At 38.3% G+C, this 22,921-nt stretch overlaps 1 protein-coding gene across 1 annotated transcript in view; it reads left to right on the forward strand.

Annotated features, from left to right (window-relative positions):
- The window catches only part of LOC126413074 (teneurin-m), a 118,743-nt gene that overhangs the window by 43,601 nt on the left and 52,221 nt on the right, over positions 1-22,921 (forward strand). The window contains exons 2-6 of the mRNA XM_050082971.1: positions 4,620-4,793; positions 6,063-6,150; positions 7,881-8,077; positions 12,480-14,564; positions 17,096-17,373. Coding sequence (XP_049938928.1) covers positions 4,620-4,793; positions 6,063-6,150; positions 7,881-8,077; positions 12,480-14,564; positions 17,096-17,373 — 2,822 coding nt within the window. The remainder of the gene's footprint in view (positions 1-4,619; positions 4,794-6,062; positions 6,151-7,880; positions 8,078-12,479; positions 14,565-17,095; positions 17,374-22,921) is intronic.

A 22,921-nucleotide genomic window follows, 5' to 3' on the forward strand; every position in this document is an offset into this window, starting at 1 on the left:
ATGTCATGCCCTTCGTGTTGTTTCGGTGCTGACAGAGTTGGCGAGTGCGATATTCAGTTCTGCAGTGACTTTTGCAGCTGTCATCTTATTTTTCGTCACAATCCTCTTCACTGACCATCCGTCACGATCCCTCAAAAGCACACTTCCGTCCGCGGGTTGTGACTAAGGGGATGATGTTTCTCCGCTTTCCCTGTACGCGGCATGAATCTTGAAACATCAAACACCTCGGCTACGTTGTTTATAGAAGCACCCACCACACGAGCGCCAACAATTTTCCCACGTCCGACTTCACTTAGCTCTCACAGCTACACCGAAAACCGTTCTGAGCATGACCGGCACTTGCAACGAATTGAGGACATCACACAGTTGCCGTTCATGGTCTAATACAATAGCGCAATATGCAAGCTTGGGCAGCCAGCATCTGCATTTCTGTTCAAGCAAACGATGCTTCCGTACTTTTGTCCAACCCCCCTGTACAGAGATGTCGATCTAGTGCTCGATCGGCTAATGTCAGAAGACCTGGACCAAACAGCATGTATCAGTGGTCACCATCCCTTCCGAATAAACATTAGTTCAGCATATGAACAGACATGCCGCTATTGTTCAATCTTTCCATTTTTAACTGTGAAAACTGACAGTCTTGATAGTCTATAGCAATAAAGACCATTATAAGCATTTGTCATTTTATAAAGCACTTTAACACATATGCTGGGCTATATGTTGCATGTTATCCCACTGTTTGGTAATAAGAAAGACAGCTTACAACTTCCTTTGCCTCCCCCTCCCCCCCCCCCTCCTCACCCCCTACGACATCTAAAATCTCACAAAAAAGTGCGAAGGGAACGGCAAGTTGGTCTGTATTTCATACATTCCCATGCAGGCAGATCTCACTCCCCACTTTGCCATGATTAAGACACTGGACTCGTACATTTGGGAGGAATGGGAATCAAATACCCGTCGGACCCTCAGACTGAAACTTTGCGTGGATTCCCTAAACAGAGTAAGGCGATTTCCATCCCCATCCTTGTTGACTGAGATTTTTCTCTAATTGTCCTTGTAGTCTTCAGTCCGAAGACTGGCTTGATACAGCTCTACACGCTTCTCTATCCTGTGCATGCCTCTTAATCTCTGCATAACTATTGCGACCTAAATACATTTGAACCCGTTTACTGTATTCAGCTCTAATTTTTATCCTACACATTTCCCTCCATTACCAAACTGACCATTCATTGATGTCTCGGAATGTGTCCAATCAACTGGTCCCTTCTTTTAATGAAGTTGCGCCATAAATTTCTCCAGTTGAATTCAGTTCCTCCTCATTAGTTACACCATCTGCCCATCTAATCTTCAGCATTTTTCTGTAGTACAATATTTCAAAAGATTTATTCTCTTGTCTGAGCTGTTTGTCGTTCGCAGTACTCCAGACAGATACCTTCAGAAATGCTTTCTGTGTTATATTCTCCGTCTTCGGTCATCATCAGTTATTTTACAGCTCAAATTTCAAAACTAATCTAGTCTCATTCCCCAATCAGATTCCTCCAGCTACATTCCATTACCCTTATTTCACTTTACTCGATGTTCATCTTGTAACCTCTTTTCAAGACGCTATCCATCTCACCTCGCTTTACACCACCGTATATACGACGTTAAACCATATTCTTCCAATCTTCCATCTCACTTCTCATATTCGTTTACGTTCTCCTGTGCACGTTTTCAATCCGCTAATCAAATTCCCTCCTCCCTTAAAATTCCACGAATATCTTCATGTAATCAAAGCGTCCCATAGACCGCCCTAACAATTAAACAGTCGCAAGGGTCCTATTTTGCCCGTATGTCAATGCTCCATTATCCACATAATCTCCTAATGTCATGGCCCGCTCCTTGTATCACCCAAATTCAAGTGGTTCAAATGACTCTAAGCACTATGAGACTTAACATGTGAAGTCATCAGTCCCCTAGACTTAGAACTACTTAAACCTAACTAACCTAAGGGCATCAAACACTTCCATGCCCGAGGCAGGATTCGAACCTGCGACCGTAGCAGCAGCGTAGTTCCGGACTGAAGCGCCTAGAACCGCTCTGTCACAGCGGCCGGCTATCATCCAAGTCCATGTTCTCCCGTGGCACCTATTCCCGTTCGTTTGATATTGTGACCCTTCCATATCGTTCCATATCCTTCCTTCCGACCGTTACCGAAATTTGACAGTCACGTACAGTAACATACATCACATTATTGTGGCCAGCAGGATCGTTACCATGTACGCAATATCAACCACATTATCGGCCCAAGGCTTTCTTAACAAACTGCACGAACTGTGAAATTCTTTCATTACACTTTCATCTCGTCTTTTCATTCCCTTTTTACATTTCAGATTAAGGTACGCTAAAGTACAGAGGTTGGTGCTAATACGATATAAATGCGAGTTATATATATACAACTCTAAATAGGTTTAATTTCTTTTCCTGTGTAACAGGAAATTGAAATAAATTAGTATTTGGACACAGTTGGTGAAACAGCTAGTTATAAATAAAAAAACAAAAGCAGGTTTTATGCATATCATCCATCGCTGTCTTGGATAAAGTAAGAGATACGTGCAAGTGATACATCCAAGCTTTTAAGTTTTGTTTATAGTGTAAACACAAAGTAAAATTGTTGGTAATTACTGCATCGTGCTACTGTTTGTATTAGTGTGTGTGTGTTTTCACCCACAAAATCTTGTACCAACATTGTCCACCATGTATTGCGTTAACGACGTGAATATGCGAAATTAAGTGCTCTAGTTGTGGTTCTGAATAAGCAAATCACAAAATTAAACAGTGACTGTTTGCTGCTCCCTGAAACTGAATCTAAAATCAAATTCAGTCAGGGAGTTCCACCAAGTGCACGATGGATAAAATGAATTTAATAGTGGTATCTCTTGTCCTTGTAATCTTACTACATCTCCAATACTGCCTCTTCGACGTAAGAGCTAGACATTGATGGAGACAAAAACTGCAACCGCGTCTCACATCTTCTTGAAAATTAGCTTCCCTTTTTTTAATTTTCCACGTTTTGTACTCCCAAATAGTTTAGCAAACTTTAGATTACCTTTCCTCTCAGTGCTTCTGCCGCATTTCCCCATATTTCGAACATCCTAATTCTTTGTACATTGACAACACCTTTCTCTAGCTCAAAAAACGTTGCAAAACAATCTGTTATTTGAACAGGCAAATGTCCCGAGTTCGAGTCTCGGTCCGGCACACAGTTTTAATCTGCCAGGAAGTTTCAAATCTGTTCTTTCTTTTATCCTCCCTTTCCTCACTAAGCGCAACATCTGATTTGCTTCTGTTGTGCCAGAGCCTTACCTTCAGTCCAGCACTTCTTCAGCTAGTTTTTACATAGTTCTGAATAACTTTCTAGTCATCAGTTTACAAGCGTGAGATGTCAGATTGGTGTTACGTGCCTAAACCACGTAAAAGCTTCCCAGAATTTTGATACCGGTGAAAACGAGTCGATTCATGTCTTATCTCAACCATCTAGGGAAAGCGCTTACGTCCATTCACCAAGATAAGTGCCGATCGCGACAAAAAGATACAAAATTCCTACGAAATGTTGCATGACACGATAAATAGTGCTACAAACGTGTGGTAGCTATTAAAAACGAGGTAAAAATAAACTACATGAATGAATCACGGAATGCTGAAAGACAAGGTTATGACGAATAGCTTACCGCAAAAGTTAACACCAATACTTCATATCCCTTCTGACGGTAGGAATAAATTACTTTTCTTCCAAAATTCGTGACATGCGACCAATGTTCCTTCCGTTTAGAGTTCACGTAACATGTCCTGGATAACGCTCTTGAATAAGTAATCACAGGTACCAACGCCCCCGCTTCTTCCGGTCGTTCGTGACCGGAGCCGCTACTTGTCAGTCCTCTAATGGCCTGATAAGAGCTGAGTGCATCCTACTTGCCAACAGTAGTCGGCAGACGCAGATTGCCACAATCATATAAGAGCCATTTGCCACTATCTAACAACATATGCTTATTTTTGAACCTAGTGGACCACTGAGTGTATTTGTGATTGGCCACCATTTCTGTCGCCACATACTCATTTCTCTTAAGTTGGGAAAGAAAGTGCTGTATGTCGTTTTCATTGCACATCAACACCTCAACATCATCAGCAGCAGCAGATGGACAGGACGAGGAGCCCCTCGTGTCTGGCCACCTCGTTCACCAGACCTAAATACCCTTGATTTTTAATTGTGGGACACATCTGAAATATATTGTACATGGTGAACCAGTGTCTACTCTGTAGACTCTTACATAGCGTGTCTGGTAGTCACTGAGGCGGTTTCGGCTACGGCCTGGAACATTCGAAAATGTGAGGCAACCCAAAACGCAACGGGTGATACTTGCATTGCATCCCACGGCGACCTCTTTTAATAAATTGTATAACGTGGAAGACATTAATGCCATGTAGTCTGGAATGTCACTATCCAATACTAATTGCTTAATCAGAGACTCGCCGTCCATTTCCGTAGCTATATATATTTCTTTCATCTCCCACTTAATACTGACCCCGTAAACTGGTGGTGCTCTAGCTTATTTGTGGGTTGGTTACGTTGTTGTCTACAGGTTGCCTGCTGGACAGCGCTCCCCCTGATGTGCCCCCGAGGAACCCGTCAATGAACCGGCTCAACGGGCGCATCGCGAGCGGAGTGGCGGCCGGCAACCCCGCCGACAGGGACGGCGACTTCGAGCCGTCCTGCCTCGTCCGCACGCCCTCCGGGAACGTCTACATACCGACAGGTAGTGGTACCCACACCAGCACGTTTCCCCTTTTGGCTCAATGTCTACATGCTACTGGCAGGTAGTGGTAAATCCCGACTTGGTTGGATGGCCCTGCCCATGTTGCTCCAAACGTTCTCAGTTGACGAGAGACCTGGCGAGCTTGCTGGCCATGGTAGGGTTTGGCAAACACGAAGACAAGCAGTAGAAACACTTGCTGTGTGCTGAAGAACCTTACTGAAATGTAAGCCCAGTATGGCTTGCCACAAATGCAACAAAACAGTATGTAGAATATCGTTGACGTGCCGTTCCGCTGTAACGGTGCCACGGATGACAAGCCAATGGCACCCCAGACCACTCTTGGTTGTCGAGCCGTATAGTGGGTGACAGGTTGGTACCCCACTGCTGTCAGGGCCTTCTCCAGACTCGTCTTCGCTGGTCATCGGGGCTCAATTCGAAGCGGGACTCATCAGTGAAGACAATACTATTCCATTCAATGTGATTACAGTACGCAAAACACTGGAATCGTCATTGCATTCTCGATGTCTACTGCAATGCCATATTGATTCGGCACGCTGTATTATTTCCTAATGTTGGCAACGGAAACAATTCGTACCGACCCGAAGTCATCCGACTTCAACCGACTCTGCCTCCCCCAGAAAAGTGTACAGGTGCGTTGTTGTACTGTATGTAGAAATCTAATATGGCTCGTACTCGTTTTGTAAGCAAAACAAAGCGTACAAACAAGTGCCGTGACATTTATTTCAAAGTGCTGTACTACTACCCTGTTTAACCAAAACAATGTACCGTGTGTGTGTGTGTGTGTGTGTGTGTGTGTGTGTGTGTGTGTGTGGAGCTTACGGCCGCTCAACACCGAGGTTATCAACTTACTGACAGAGCAGATAAACTATACGAGGAAGTCGACCTATTAGTACAATTATTTAAAAATCTGTTAGTTGTGGGGGACTGAAATGTGAGTTTCAGGGGGCAAAAACAGACTACATTATTGAGAAATGATGGTCTGGGGAAACAATTGAAGTAGACAAAACTTACTGGATTTTTAAGTCATGTTTCACACAGTTCTAATAAGGTGTCAGGTGTGCTCAATGTGAGATAATATTGAACTGTTTTAAAATTCTGTGCCTCATTCGTTTCATTATGTTTCTTGATTACAGTTAAGTGGGCCATTTATGCTGTTGAAGTACTATAAATCAACTCAAAATTGTAATGCAAACTATTTTTTCATTTGTTTAATAGTATTAGTGAACTTATTTCTGTAAAACATTTCAGATATACCAAAGAACTCTGCCCTGGACTACAAATCCAACTCCTCCTGTAGCAGCCCATCGAAAGGAGACATACAAAAGAACTCAGAAAGGTATGTAACATAAGATTTACTAAACAGCCCTAATATTTTTCTCACGAGCTACCTTGATTCACGCTCTCCCAGTGTTTTACTGATATTATTTAATCATTACATGGATCTGCCTAAGTTCGGATCCTCATTAAACAAATTGCAATTGGCCAAAGGAAGGCAAATAGCATTTATACATTATCCAGTTCAGTATTATTCAACAAACAGTAATGTAGTTCTTTCATATTGCTAAAAATACCAAAGACAATTATTGTTTTTTTTTGTAAATTTACATGTTGAACCTTGCTTGCATTCTTTGTAGGATATATGCACATAATGTGCATCAAAATACTTGTTGGAGACTTCTCCATTATATAAATACCAGTATGTTTTCTAAATTTATCTTGCAGTATTAGTTTTCATGATGAAAAATGCATTAAATACGGCAGTGTGCACATAAATATGGTGCTACAGGTCAACGACCTTTATTTGGCATTCACATTTGGCTTTGGCAACCCACAACCAAATTATTACCTTTCAGCCTAACCTAGACAATGGGTTATGCTATTAATCAGTCTATTACCACAACCAAGATTTCAGGAAGGGAAGGGTGATGGGGTGGGGTCCCATATCACACCCCATCTACTTTACTTTTGTCTGTATTAGCTGATCATGGATAAACTAGTCATGGTGTGCTATTATCATTCAATTTAATATTTTTAGCACAGTTTACCTGCTATATGTATGACACAATTTGTCTGTGCCCAACAGAGATACAATTTCCTAATAATTGCTTATCTTTGTCCACACTCATTCAAAGATACAATTTCCCAATATATGGGTGTGTTGGCTTGTACCCTCTTCACACTTATATAATGTTGTGCTATAACAGTTTAGTCTCTTTTCACTGAACAGAAGAAACTTACCAACGTTAGTGCTTCCATTGAATGGATTATTTATTTTAACTCACTGTTCCATCGCATCCATTCCACAATGTGTACCCTGTCAGTATATTCAAGATTACTATCACATAGACTTCTGCTGTGCATAGTATATATTCTGCTGCAATACTGAAGACACCATGTAAAATGTAAGAGTTCCACCGTCCTCAAATGATCAGTGTTAACCACTATTAAAATAATGAATAAATAAAGAAGCTGAGTACTATTTTATGGGCAAATGCCGGGATGGTTCCTTTGAAAGGGCACGGCCGATTTCCTTCCCAATCCTTCCCTAACACGAGCTTGCGCTCCATCTCTAATGACCTCGTTGTCGACGGGACGTTAAACACTACCCACCACCACCACCACCACTATTTTATGCTTAAGTAAACTATGTTGTTCTGTAAAAATGGAATTAAGTTCCAGTACCTTGCACTGTTTCATAATTATTGTATTTACAAACACTGTGAATTCTCATTATGTTCTCTCTGTATTGTTTATTTACTTTCGGTTATATAATATAATTTCCTCAGCATGTGTAGGATACTTCTGTCACTGTCCAAACAATGTTCTTTTGAGTGAATAAAAAGATCAATTTCAACATATTCATGGCAACATTAAAATTTAAAAAAATTCATACTCAGTCATGCTTAAGAAGTTGCACGAATTTCAGAGTCATAAGACTATTCTAATTTGTGAATATTTTAATTGTAATTTTCATGTAAATTTAAATTGTAATGTATATTCTAGTTGTGTTAAAAACAGAGGTAAACAGAAAATACAGTAACTGAAACAATATAATAATTATTGCAGGTGTTCATTGCCATTTGGGACTCCTGTTCCTGTTCTGCCCGTCCGGAATAACCTGCGCCGCCCAAACTCCAGTCATTTCCCACCGTCACGATTTCAGTTTAGGAAAGGCATCACATCGAAATGTACATGGAAGTGCACAGCAATTGTCTTCATCATTTTGTCAGTTGTATTAACTACTGCACTGACTTACATGTCAGGTAATTAATTTCTCGAATAAAATATGAACTGGTAACCTGTTTTGATTATGAGGTGCTGCGGTGTATGTGTTGTTGATATTTGCATATTATAGTCATATGATTAAGTAATTAATGCCATTTGGTCAACAGTGTAGCTTTCATTTACTTATTCAGATTATTTACTGAAGACTGAATGCTTCTGTTAGCTGAGAGCCCCCTTTCTGTCATTTGGAATCTGAGGTGACTCCTTATTCTTCTGTGTTTCCCCTTTCACCACATTTGCAACCCTTCTCATCAAATTTCATGATTGTTTGTCTGACAATCGCTACTCTTCCCACTAAAATTTTGAACACAGTGATGAAATTTCTCTGTAACTTCTCCTGTTACGAATATTCCGCAGTATAATCAGAGTAACTTCTTTTGTCAATAATAGAATACAGTAACTTCTTTTCCTTTTTAAGAGTCTTTTTACTAGCTTTCCTGTTAATTTTATTTGTTTAACCTGACTTAAGCAAGAACTAATAGTATATAACATTTTAATAATAGTAAATTATTAATGCTGTTTCTAACAGTTGTTTCACTTGTTCAGCTTATATCTCGACTCATTTCACATCCCTGAAGATTCGCCTTCACAGTGTCTACAGAATACAGTAAATGTACTGGTGGTGTATCTTTTTTAAAGGCTATTAAATGTTGCTTTACAACAGCAGTAAAAATAAATTACAACTGAGGCACATTCTTTTTCATGTCTACAACGAAAAGCTCCATTGTGTAATTATAGATATGCAGTAGGTAAATGTGAGCAATCATTTCACGTGAACTAGGACTCGTTGTGTATATGTTGGCAACTGCAAATGTGTCTTAAGTTATACCAGGACTTGTGAAACTCATCTAGAAATATACTTCTGCAATTTTTGAAAGGGGAAATGTGCAGGACATTTTGTTTAGGGAAACCAAACGTTATAAGGATCAGTTACTCAAGGTTTTTTGGATTACGTGACTCTCCCTCAGTCCAGATAATGATAGCTGTAGGAAACTCAGAAGTATCAGTGTAAGATCAAAAGAAATGCATTCCACTGGTGAGAGTATTAAAATCTTTATGGCTTATTGGTGAAGAATTCACAACAAAGAGACACAATTTGAAGTGCTCCAGAAAAATGGTGAGGCTCACATAATACTAGGTATAAACTCTGGTTGAAACCTGAAATTGACAGCAGTGAGATTTTTGTGGAAAATTCAAGAGTATATTGAAAGAGTATATTGAAAGAATGAAACTCAAACCCATCAAGATGGAACTTGAAGCTGCAAGTGAGATTTCTTGGGCAAGACTCAGTATCAGGGGTTGGCAATTGGATCCTTCTAACACCCATCGGACTCATTTCGTGATGTAACTGAAAACTTTAGAGAGAACCTCAGTTCACTCATGCAATAAGTTCTCCAGTCATTCTGTAATCATCAGTGGAGACTTTAGTTGTCACACAATGAGTGGGGAAAATTATAGTTTGTTAGTGGTGGGTGGGATAAGATTAGTAAATGCCTTCTTTGAAAACAGATAGTTAGGAGCTCCACTCATGATGAAAATATATTAGATCCAATGGCAACAAACATCTTTGAAGATGTCCACATTGAAACTGGTATTAGTGACCATTATATGGTTGTGGCCACAATGACTACCAAAGTACAAAGGACAACTATACCAAGCAGAAAGAAATACATGTTCAGTAAACTAGATAAAAAATCTGTAGTGTCATATCTCAGTGAGGAGCATGAAACTTTCAGCACAGGGCAGGAACAAGTAGAGGAACTATGGCTCAAGTTTAAAAGAATAGCTGACCATACACTGGACATATATGTACCCAGTAGAACAGTTCATAATGGGAAGGAATCTCCATGGTATACAGTCACTGTAAAGAAACTTCTAAAGAAACAGATTACTGCATAATTAGATGTAAAACAAAGCATAAGACTGTAGAGAGAGAAATGCTGAATGAAGAGAGCAATGCGTGATGCCTTCAGTGACTGCTCTAGTAGAATATTGTCAAATGATATTTTACAAAACCCAAAAAAATTCTGGTTGCATATAAAGGCTGTTAGCAGCACAAAAATTAATGTCCAATTCCTCATGAATGAGACAGGAACTGAAATTGACAGTAGCAAAGCAAAAACTGAAATGGTTAACTCTGTTTTCAACTGATCATTTAAAAAGGAAAATTCAGGAGAATTACCCCAGTTTAATCCTCAAACCACTGAAAAGATGAATGAAATAAGTATGTGTCAATGGTGTTGAGAAACAGCTGAAATAGTTAAAATTGAACAAAGCTGCAGGACCCATACTGAATTTGCAGCTGCGTTAGCCCCTCTTCTAACTATAATCTGTCATAGATTCCTCAAACAAAAAACTGTGCCCATTCTTGGAAAAAAGCAGAGGTCACACCTGTCTGCAAGAAGAGTAGTAGAAGTGACCCACAAAACTACCGTCCAATGTCCTCAACATCAGTTTGTCACAAAATCTTAGACTATATTCTGAACTCAAACATAATGAGGTATCTTGAACAGAATGATCTCCTCAGTGCCAACCAGTGTGGATTCCAAAAACATCAATCATGTGAAACCCAACTTCCACTTTTCTCACGTGACACACTGAAAGCTTTGGATGAAAGCAGTCTGGTAGATGCAGTATTTATTTCCGAAAAGCATTACTTTAGACTCAGCACCACACCTACACTTATTGTCAAAAGTACAATCATATGGGATATCAAGTGAAATTCATGACTGGATTGAGAACTTTTTGGCAGGGAGGATACAGCATGTTCTCTTGGACAGAGAATCATCATCAGATGTAGAAGAATATTCATGTGTACCCCAGGGAACTGCATTGGGACCCTTGCTGTTCATTTGTATATTAATGGCCTCACAGACCACATTTTTTAGTAACCTCAGATTTTTTGCAGATGATACAGTTATCTGTAATGAAGTACTGTCTGAAATAAACTGGATAAATATTCTGTCAGACCTTGACAAGGTTTCAAAGTGGTGTAAAGATTGGCAACTTGCTTTAAATGTTCAGAAATGTGAAACATTGCATTTCCCAAATGAAAAAAATGTGGTATCCTATGACTGTAATATCAACGAATCACTGTTAGAATCGCTGAACACATACAAATAACAATGTGGAACATTTTGTAGGGATATGAAATAGATTGATAACGTAGGCTAAGCTGGGGGTAAGGCAGTGGTAGACTTCGGTTTATCAGTCTACAAAGGAAATTGCTCACAAATTACTCGTGCAACCAGTTCTACAATATTGCTCAAGCATACCAAATAGGACTAGCAGGAGATATTGAATGTCTACAGAGAAGGGCAGTACAAATGGTCACAGGTTCATATGATCCATGGGAGAGTGTCACAGAGGTGCTGAAGGAACCGAGCTGCAAGGCTTTTTGAAGGTAGATGTAAACTATCCCAAGAAAGTCTGTTAACATAGTTTCAAGAACCAGCTTTAAATGATGATATAGGAATATACTACAACCCCTTACTTATTGCTCACATAGGGATCGTGAGAATAAGATTAGAGTAATTACTGCACACATTGAGACATTCAAACAATCATTCTTCCCATGCTCCCTATTTGAATGGAATGGGAAGAAACCCTAATAACTGGTACAATGGGACGTACCCTCTACTATGCACTTCACCGTCATTTACAGATTATAGATGTAGCTGAAGATATAGATGTAGATGGTAGCCGGGATGGTGCTGCAGTTATTGAAGGGCATAAATTTGTCATTTTCCTACAAGACAACTATCTGGCTCCACGCAATAAACAGATACAAATGTAGCTAACTCTCTTGTTTTATTTTCCTTCTTTTCTTTTTGTTTTATTTTATACAATCTACTGTTTGTTGACTTCCATTCATTTTTTAACTTAGTGTGTCTTCAAAATGTGTCAGGATTGCTGTAGCTTTGTTGACTATGAGCGGATGAAGAACTATACTGAGTGAAATATGTTATGACATAATATGTGCCGTATCATAAAAAGTGGGTATATTGAGCATGTGTAGAACTTGTAACAAAACCACAGTGAGTGTATAACTACTTTACTAAATCATAATTTGTAACTATTGCACAGTTTATCTTGTTGCTATATTTGAACTTTATTCATGAACTAGTGAATAGATCAATCTATAATAATTCTCCAGCTTCAGTAGTTGCATTCCAGTATTCAAGTGATGGCAAATTTTTTTGTATTTCACTTGCATCATTAGCTTACTGTATGAGTTTTATAATTCATATATAATACATACAAGACTAATTAGCAGTTAGAAATAAAGTGCAGCAAAAATGCTATAGTATTGTGTTGAGATAGAGTAATAATATTTTATAGAGTAAAAGAGTGACTAATTTCTTTTGCTTTTATTTTCAGTTGTTAACTTACTAAACTGGTCATATCAGAGTGCCAAAACCTGCAAGGTCCTTGTTGGGGAGAACACTGAGGTATATCCTAAAGCCTCTGCTGAGGTTAACCGCTCATCCTCTCGTCCTCGGCCCTCTCCAGGAGGAGGTAAAGTTCTCTCCACTGCCAATGACGCCAGTCCAGTAGAGCCAGCACGGAAGCGTTGGCGTAGAACTGTCACCCAGCATGCACCACACCCTGCCATTTCTCTTGTTGATCCTCATGTTATAGCACAAAGTGGTGAAGTAGCTCTAGACCTTGATGTTGTGCATGATGACAATATAACTGCTCTTCCGGGTTCTGTGCATGTTGAAAAATTGACAGCCCAAACTGGCACAAATGAGCATGCTGATGTGTCTGTTCCACTGTCTTTGAAACAAGTCAACACTAACTCCCCATCCAGTGAACAGGTGTTTGAGAACAAAAGTGGCAGTGATGCAGCATCTATGGATACTGCTGTCCCAAGTGCTGTCCAAAATGACTATGGTGTTTTTGCATATGGGCAAGATGAAGTGAAGATTGTTAGATTAACGCATGATTCTGTAACTCTGAAACCAGGTGGTAATGAGCTTCCTCCTCATACCAGTCCTGATGCCAACAAACTGAATAATGAAATTCGCGGTAACATACCTCTTCTACAACACCCGAGAGATTTTAATAGTAAAGACATTATAGGTAAATTCATAGAGGAAGACAAAGATGAGGACAAAGACGAAACTGGTGAAAACAATAACACTGAGAAAGCACCAAAACTTAAAAATAAAAGTGAAAATGTGTTACCTGGTGTTTTGTGGGATAAGAACATGGAAAATGAGAAACAGCCTTCAGTAGCTGTGAAAGTTAATGCCAGCACAACTAACCTTACTACAACATCAACTCACGAACACCATTCAGATATTCTGGCACTTCAAAATGAAAATGCTAGTCATGAGCATCGTATGGAAAATTCATTTTTTTCTAATTTCAATGGCAGTGACCCAGCAGAAGAAAATGTTACAGAAAGTAGCACCTATTTCACTGGCCTTGATGAAAATTTCTCAGAGAATTTGACAGAGCATGAAGAAGTAAGTGCATCCCTGAAGCATGGTTCTTTATTAACACTGCATCCCATGAAAATGAGTGATCCTAACAACTATAGTATAGAAATTCTTACTACAGTTTCTCCAAATACATCGCATAACTATTCTGCAAACAGCTCATCAGACGTGCGCCTTGTGACTATGCCTGTTGTTGACAGTGTTTTACCTAAACCACCAAAACGAGTGCTTGTTAACGTAACGGTAGCTATGCAGGATGAAACTTTTGGTTCGCATCAGTCAGTATATGTATTCTCCATGTCTGTATCTGCTGCAGGCAATGCCACTAGTGATGCAACAAAAGTAAATGTTGTTCATCCTGCTCAAAAGGTGGCAAATGTGCTTCTCAGCTTGAACACCTCAGATGACACCCAAATGCTGTTAGCACATCAGGAGCACTCTCACACGACCCCATTCATCACTACTAGCTCCACTACAACCACCACAACTGCACCACCTCATCTGAATGGAGCCGTGTGTGAGTGCTCTTGCCCATGCTTGGATCAGGAAGTTGATTATGATGACACAGAAATAAATACACCCACCTCTATCAACACTGACACTTCAATAATTGCAGGAAGAGAAATCAGTAATGGGACTGAACCATCAGTTGAAGAACATACTACGCTCAAAGAGAGTTCTGAATATCATCAGTTCTTTTCAACTCCAGCCGTAACTCAAAGCACTGAAAGTGATGAGAAAGGACAGTATACTTCAGATCTCCCAACAAGTACTTCATATGAGGGTAATGAGGGTACTGTTTCTACAATGTATTCAACAAATACTGAAGACCCTCTTCCATCCAGAGAGAGAACAGAGACAGAGACTGTTACTGTCACCACAGTAACAACACAGGCAAATAGCGCACCAACTTGGTCATCTACTGAGACAAGCAGCTTAGCGAGTTCTACGAGTCGGGACTGTGGATCATTGCTGGTGAACACTACGCCTCCTACTCCACCCATCTTAATTCTTGAAGGTGAGGCTATATTTCTATAAACAGTCAGTTCCTAACACCGTACTGATAAGCATGTAATAAAACTAAACTGCTTTGTGCTCAGAAAGAAAATTTGGTATTTTTACATTGATAATAACCATGAATAACTACTCCATTAAGCTTGGCAAGGGATTCTGGATGAAGAATATCATAGAAAGCTTATAAGAATTTGAAGTGAGGAAGGAAGTAATTATGGTAGCCAATACCACATAAATGGAAAATAATTGTAGCTTAACTGACAGGTATAGGCTAACACTTCATATCCTTCACATTCTCTTATTACTTGCTTTATTTTGCTTTCAGATCACCCCTTTATTTCTGTTCAAGAAGACATCTTTCATATTTGATCTTTTCATTCTTCATCTCTTGTTCCTCATTTTTATATTATAGCACCTCAGATTTGTTGTTGTTCCTTCTGCTGTTTTTCTATTCCCTTCTTATCACCACACCACATTTCCAGTCAAAATAGAAGTTTTAGTGCTGCTATTAAGAGCAGTGACATGGTTATCTATTTTATTAAATTTTCACAGCTAATGAATTTGCTGTTCTCCTTATACCAACAATTACACAGGAACAAGCAAGTCATTCATTATACATTTAAACCTTTGTTTCTTGCTGCTTTATCCCACAGAATCATTTGTTGCCACTGGTACAATGGGGCATACCCTCTACCATGCACTTCACAGTGACTTGCAGAGTATAAGTATACATGTACATGTCTCTTTCATATGAAACATTTCTTTGTCTGACTCGAGTGACAGACTGCAGCATAGTTCATGGTGTAAAGTGCTCACTGTTGATTATCACCTTCTTTCCTATCAAATGCCAAGCAATTGTTAAAGGATAGGACTCGCAATCAGGAGCTGCCTGGTCTCAATCCCAATCTAGTCATATTGATCAAAGTTTTCTGTATCTTCTCTAAACTTTAAGGGACTGCTGAAATGGTCCCTTTGAAACCCACTATTTATTTCTATTCTCACCCTTATCCAATTCTAGCTTGTACTCGATCTTTGTCATTGACAAGACATTACATCCTAAACTTCTTTCCTTTTTTTTTCTATCAAACAGATACCGCACCTTTTTCACCAAAATGATAGATACTAGCAGTATTCCTACTCATTATTAATCCATATCACTTTACATTCCATAAGACGTGCTTGTATTCTTAGCCACTAGTTAAAAAAACTAGACAAAACACATTAAAAAGGTGAATTTAAGCTACTGGTAATTACTGTTTTTCTGTTCGCAAGGGCAGTATGATGTGAAGATTTGAGATTGGTCATGGTTTCAGTCCTAGTGATCAATGGGCCTCACTTCTGTGTATATGGTAGGAACACACAACTGCTCAGATTTGACATGATAATTCGCAAATCAGAACTAACATGTTAATTGGGCAGCTTTCAAGGAAGAACTTCTCTCGACTGTCATGCAAGAGCAAGCAATAACTCAATATTTCTCAGTACTAAACCACAAGAGGGATTTTTCCTTACCCTTAAGAAAGGAAAGGACAATATAACAAAATATATTAAAGAAAAGTCACCACTAATTTGAAATCTGACTTGTAGGAAAAGTCATTATTCTTCACTGTTAATATTTTGAAAATACTAATCCTCAAATGTGCTAAAAAGAAAGGAAAAAAGGAGAAATAAATCAACACATACAAAAGCAGTTCCCTTACTTTGGTGTATGTAGTTTTTGTGAACAGTATTTCATTAGAAATTTATATTGGTTGATGCCAGTGATTTGAGAAATTGCTCAATGTTATTTCTGAAACCTCTCAGTGATGACTTCTCTATGTTGCATGCAAAATGTCAGTAAATTAACTTTCACTTATCGGGAATGGGCATTGCTTTGGTGCTGCACTAAAACAGAAACAAAGAGAAAAGCCATCGTTTATACTACGGAATCAAATTTATATGATGGCTTTTCTCTTTACAAATACTTATTTTCCTACACTGTAAGAAACTGCATGCCGCATAAGAAGTAATTTTTTGGTTATGGTTGAATAAGTAAAACTTTTTAGTAGATAGTTGTAAGTTATTATGTTACTACTTTTTAAAAAATTATAATATTCAGTAATTTGTGTAATTTTATCTCACTGGCTTTGTAGTTTGTTTCTGCACATATAAATTTTTATGTAGTTTGTAGGCTTCTATTTTAAATTTCTGGGCATCAGTGATGTATAACATAAGGATAACACTACAGCAACTCGTATTATATTTTCAATTCTGTAACAGTTGCTAGAAATTTACTTATATTCAATACTATGCATGCGAGAGCAGCAATTCAACAATGAGTTGAAATTAAGGCAAAACATTAGAGTTAACTCCATGAAAAGTATTTCAAGCCATTTAGATATTAAACTAAAATTATTTCTGTTCACTGCAATAGATTAATCCAGTGGTTTCATATCTGCTAACTGACATAATGGTCTCTTGGTGTGTTGCAATCTGGAGCTCTTGAGATTAATGTGTAAATGTGGTGGTACATTTATATCTCATGGAATATTTCAGGTGCTAGAACTTTTCCGGGGATCACTTTTCCACCTGATGGGACAACTTTTTCTCAAATCTCTCTTGGCCAAAAACTATCTAAGGATATACCTCCATACAGTTACTGGAACATGCAGTTTTACCAGTCTGAAGCTGCGTATGTCAAGTTTGATTACAGCATCCCAAGGGGTGCAAGTATAGGAGTGTATGCCCGCAGGAATGCCCTTCCAACTCATACTCAGTATGACATTCTGGAGGTTCTTAGTGGATTCAAAGCAAGGACGACAAGAGGAGCACATGTAAGTATTGAATTTAGTAACATATAGTTTTGGATTTCAGTTGCATACAAGTTAATGCAAATAAAAGTGAAATGCAAATGCAGTCATAAGTTGATGAAAGTACTGAATTGTGAGAAGAAAGTGACTTCATTGGTAGCAATGCCGAACCAAAGACTGTGAGTCTTTTTTTGATTTAAAATACAAAATGTGAAATTAACAAATCAGAGGAGTGCAATAAGTGCTGAGAAACACAATAGTTTACCAACAGAAACACAAACACACTGCCATCAGAGTTAGAAAGGACTCGTGCTTCACTTTTTTTCTTCATTTTCTTTGTGATTTCAGAATCCATGGATATGGATGCTTTAGACCCATATTTCCCTCTTTACATTTTGACAGATTACTGTTCTATTTTTTAAAGATTACACTTCTCTTTTTCCCTCTGCATAAATGATAAATATTTTATTTTTTTAATATAATACCTGATGAGCATTTGCACAGTGACTTCACACTGAAAATGAAGGCTTTAATGTTTTCCAATGAAGCCATTCTGCATTCATATCAATGAATCATGTTCAGATGCCCATGCTTGCGTATGACAAAATATAATCACCCTATAGTGTTAGATACAATCTCCAACTGCTACAGACATAAATTCAGTAATATTTCCTATATGTTGTAAAAATATACCAGTATTATCCTTGCTTCTAACACTTATAAAATAAATCATTTTCCTTTTCGTGGTTTGCATTCATTATTTTGGAAGTCACTGAGGAGCTACAGCAAATGCTCCAAATTCTCCATGAGCAACCAGCTTTTGTGTGTGTGTGTGTGTGTGTGTGTGTGTGTGTGTGTGTGTCCATCTTGCATTGCTGTATCTGATTAGTCTTAAACATTACTGTTTACATATATCCCATACCTAATGCTGATCACTGGATACTGACAATGATAAACAGAAAATACAATGATGGAAAAATCGTAGATGGAGTGTAGGCAGTAATATAAGAAAAGATAATTATCAACATATAATTTAGAAAAGAGAATGGGTAGGGGATCAGTTTGAATTAGAGATGGGGGATCCGCTCCTGAACTGATTCATAGAGTTGAATCTTTCAAAGGAGTGAACAATCAGTGATTCAGAAAAAAAGAACGGTAGCTCCAAACGTTTCCCACAGCAGAGAGAGAGAGAGAGAGAGAGACGGAGCATATCAGCAGGGCCTCTGCTGGTCAGAGCACAGTGCACGCCACACAACACAGCCAGCGCCGGCCTCTGCCCTGCTTCTGCCTTGGCTTCCTGCATTGTGCAGTGCCCCATTGGATTTTGTGTTTCACATATGCCGTGCCGTCTCTGTGCTTCCTCTGCCGCGTGCAGTGTCTGGTGCAGCTTAACTTAGCATCGCACTCCGTCGGCGATTGTTTCAGTTGCACGTCCTGCCCTCTGGGCAGTTGATGCGAGCAACAGGACAGAGAGCCTCCAAGCGAAGAACGTAAGAACTACTTGCAACAACCTGCTCGCAAGAGAACGGACGATTTGTCTCGGAGCAGGTGACTGGTGGCCGTTCACCGCTCCCCCCACCCTCGGAGCTCGCCCGCTCAACACTCACCCCACCGTTCTCGACTCTAGCCAGAGCGTTCAGCAAAGCAACTCAGGTGTCACTCTGGTCTCTGCGGTCTTAGCTCATGCAGTAATACAGCTCGTGGCTCGACCTGCTTGACTCAGCGCCTCTGCATCGGAGTTCGTCTCTACTGGATATTGTTCTTCGTAGTAATACCGCTGTGTATATAACATTATCATGTTATGTATACATCATTTGTTTTTATTTTATTTTTATTTGTTTAAACTGATCAGATTAGGTTCCTGACGACTCCTCTTAGTATAGAATTTTTATTATGGACACTCGAATTTACACTTTAATTACGAGCGAACCGATAAACGTATCGCAAAATGTGGTACACCAATATTTTCCTTGTTTTATTCTGCATAAGTCTATATGCAGCACTTTAGTCTTACAGTCAAATTCATATATTTTTTTTTTTCTTATTCTGGTACGGATTTTGCGATTTTAGGCATTTTCGAAAGGAAACGTTCACTTTAAAAATATATGGCTTGCGATGTATTTGTACGAGTTTAATGAAATTTTAATACATTATAGCCAAATATATTGTTAACGTAAATCTCAAGTTACAACATTTTCTGATCACCCAAAAAACCACGATAGTGCAAAATAAATCAATAATCAAAAACTTTGTCATATCGTGGAAATTTCAATAAACAATACAAAATTCTTACTCATTATCTGTGTTACTTCAAAATAGGATCAAATAAGATCAAAATACAGGTATAGTACTGGAATAAACCAAGTTTAAAGGGCAATGTGCCTTCCATTTATTTTCTATTCTGAATGAGTGGTGAGTCATGAAAAAGAGCTATTTCATTTCAGGGAGTGAACAGTTCCGATCCGATCTCTGAAAAGAACAGTTTTGCCCATCTCTAGTTTGAATGTGAAAGGGGGTTAAAAATTTTAATATCCTGTGGATGACAAGGTCATCAGAGAGTTGATGGAAAAAATGAATAAACAAGTGCATCAGCAAACAGACCAAGGAGAAAACATGCTAAGGTGAAGTAGAAGTAATAGTTCCATACTAGCAGTAACAGTGAAACAAGAAAGAAACAAGAGCAGATTATCTTCAACTAACCGTGTATAATGGGATGCACAATGAGTGATTGATTTGGTAATACAATCTGCTACACCCAGAATATGTATTCTTGATAATAGAACATTTATTTGGCTATTAGATCATATAAAAAGTGCTTTAGTAACTATGCCAGTCCTCTGTTTTGTGCTGGCAGATAATACGAGTACCTACTGCCTGAAGTAGGAGGTGGCAAATGGCTACAAGGAACAGACTTTGCAGTGGTGATGGTAATACAAGCAGTCATACAAGCATAAACAAGACATGTAATTTGGACATTTATAAAGGGATTACTTAAAAGCAGAAAAGTTGTTTCTCTGTGAAGAAAACTGCTTAAAATACAGTCAGTATCAATACATATTATAAAAAATGGAAGTATGTTGTGTGTGTGCGTTATGTTCCACATCTCCTACTAAACAAATGGACCAAGTTCAACCAAACTTGATATACATACCCTTTACTGTCAGGCAACAATTAGCCTGCATGTAAATCACTTACCTATCACAGTTCAGAAAATATGGCCTGATAAATACTTGGAACGCGTGAAAATCTGCCACATTGTGCATGACGTTTAAATTTATTAATTGTTTCCTACTCTCTGTATTCACAACATATTTCATAGACAGTATCCACATATGCCACTGAATGTACCTACACAAATATATAACTGTACGGCATCTAATTCAAGAAATATGTAGCCATAAACACTGAAATGTGTGAAAAAAGCCACATTGTGCATGAAGTTTGAATACATTTATTCTTTAATACTAAGATACAACTACAGTCAAGTAAACTTAAGGAAATCCATGACATCTGGCAGCACTTTTGACAGCTTTCAACTGCAAAGCACAAACGGCTGTAGATGAAAACACAAGCTACGTATTGAGCTGTGGAGAGGAATTGCTAGAGTTGCGCTCTACCAAAGCTACAGTTTAGTAGGTTTGATACAGCACATAAATGATGTAGTATGTATTGGTAGCATTGATAGGGAAAAAGCAATAAATTTGTGAGAGAGAAACTCTGAGCAGATGTCTTCTGTTTGTTTTTTGTTTTGCACATGCTTAGAACTGCACATTGTTCAGTGTTAGCCCATTGTGTATTTTATATCCTTATAAAATATAAATTGTATTTTATAAGTGATAAAAATTAACTGATTGCTTAACTTCTGCACTTTCATGTAATCAAGCAAATACTTTTGACGCAAGTAAAGTCTGCATCAATGAATGTTCTTTATCATGATCAAAGGCAAGAGTCTCCTGTTATTATTGATAAGTGTGAACACTGTTCATAAATAACAGAAGCATGTTTCTTAGAAGCTCAACAAAATATTGAAGTGATATTTGATACGTTTTTGTTTTGGGTTTTTTTCTGAATTTTACTTTTTTTTAGGAAACTGTGTTTCCCAGTACTATATAGTAAATATGTACCATTTTTTATTTCTGCTACAACAGCCCCAAGTCTCATGTTACATATCAACAATTTTTGAATAAAACTTGAATTAAATGTGGCAGTTTCAGTTTTGCTATAAATACGGTACTGTTCATTTGTAAGTAACAGACAGGAGGATAACTATGGAGAATAAAAGTGTTCTGTAGGTTATGCGGCCCTATGTATATCTTTACACAGTTTCTGGATGGTTCACCGCTTCTGGGGGAATCTAGTAAGACACTGATTACATATGCAAACACAGCAATTGAAATGTGGTACTGTCCAATAGGTATGCAACACACTTAACATAAAGGTAATCAAGACTGTTAGGAAACTACTACAGTCTATGCTTTCTTATGATACATTCAAACAAAGTTCATTTTTTGTTTTCGTTTCTGATAGAAAATTGGCAAACTGAATACCTGTGCAGCGCTGGTTTTGTCAGCTATTAGTGAATAAAAAGAACAAAACTGGTCTACTAGCATTTAGGCAAGTCTCCATTCAGATGACTCATCCTATGATGAACCGAGTTTACCACACTAACTACTAGAAGAGAATACATTCAGAAGAAAAAAAGGAAAGAAGCTTTGGTTCTTATGTCTTATTGATGACGAGGTCATTAAAGACTGAGCAAAAGCTCTGATTGGGTAAATATGGGGAAGGAAATCAGTACTGACTTTCTCAAAGGAACAACTGAGTCATCTGACTTAATAAAAGTAGAAAAGTCGTGTAATTAGTCATTCTGCATCTGAAATGGACTCTGTGTTGAAGAGACTGTTCTACAAGAAGTGTTTGGCATGGGAACTGTTGCAGATGTCCACATGAAGTGGAATTAGTTATCTGCGTGTTACGTGGAGCATTGGTGCTATCTCTTACTATTAAGTGGTCCAACAAATCATTTAGTTTACAAATGTAATGCATTTTCTGAATAAGTTGCCAATCAGACACGATTTTAGTTTGTGTTAGAAGTTAATTTTAACATTTATTAGATTTTTCATATCCAGTGATCATCCTCCCTCATTTACATCCCATAGTGTGTTTCGAGTGATGGATGGTGTATGTCATTCCCCCCTCTAGTATTACATTTCTAAAGGTCATTGATTGTTGTAAACAAACTTAATATGGGAATAAATATACTGTGAGGCAGTTGTCAGTATGCCCAACTATTAAAGGGCTGTCTCCAAGACAATCTACTGTGGACAACGCATGTTATCTTCATTACATGCTTCTGTGCAGCAAACAGTTTCTTCCTCGATGAAGTGTTGCTCCAGAATAATATGATAAGGCATTATGAATGAAAACAAGAAAAGTAAGTCCACTTATTGACAATTTTATCTTCAAAATATGCTATTACCCATAACAGAAAAGTTGTAGAATTTAGACATTTAAGAAGACTGGTAATGTGTGACTTCTGTTCAGATTTTTGGTAATATAAACTCTAAATATG

The sequence above is a fragment of the Schistocerca serialis genome, chromosome 7 (assembly GCF_023864345.2).
Source record: "Schistocerca serialis cubense isolate TAMUIC-IGC-003099 chromosome 7, iqSchSeri2.2, whole genome shotgun sequence".
Lineage (NCBI taxonomy): Eukaryota > Metazoa > Arthropoda > Insecta > Orthoptera > Acrididae > Schistocerca > Schistocerca serialis.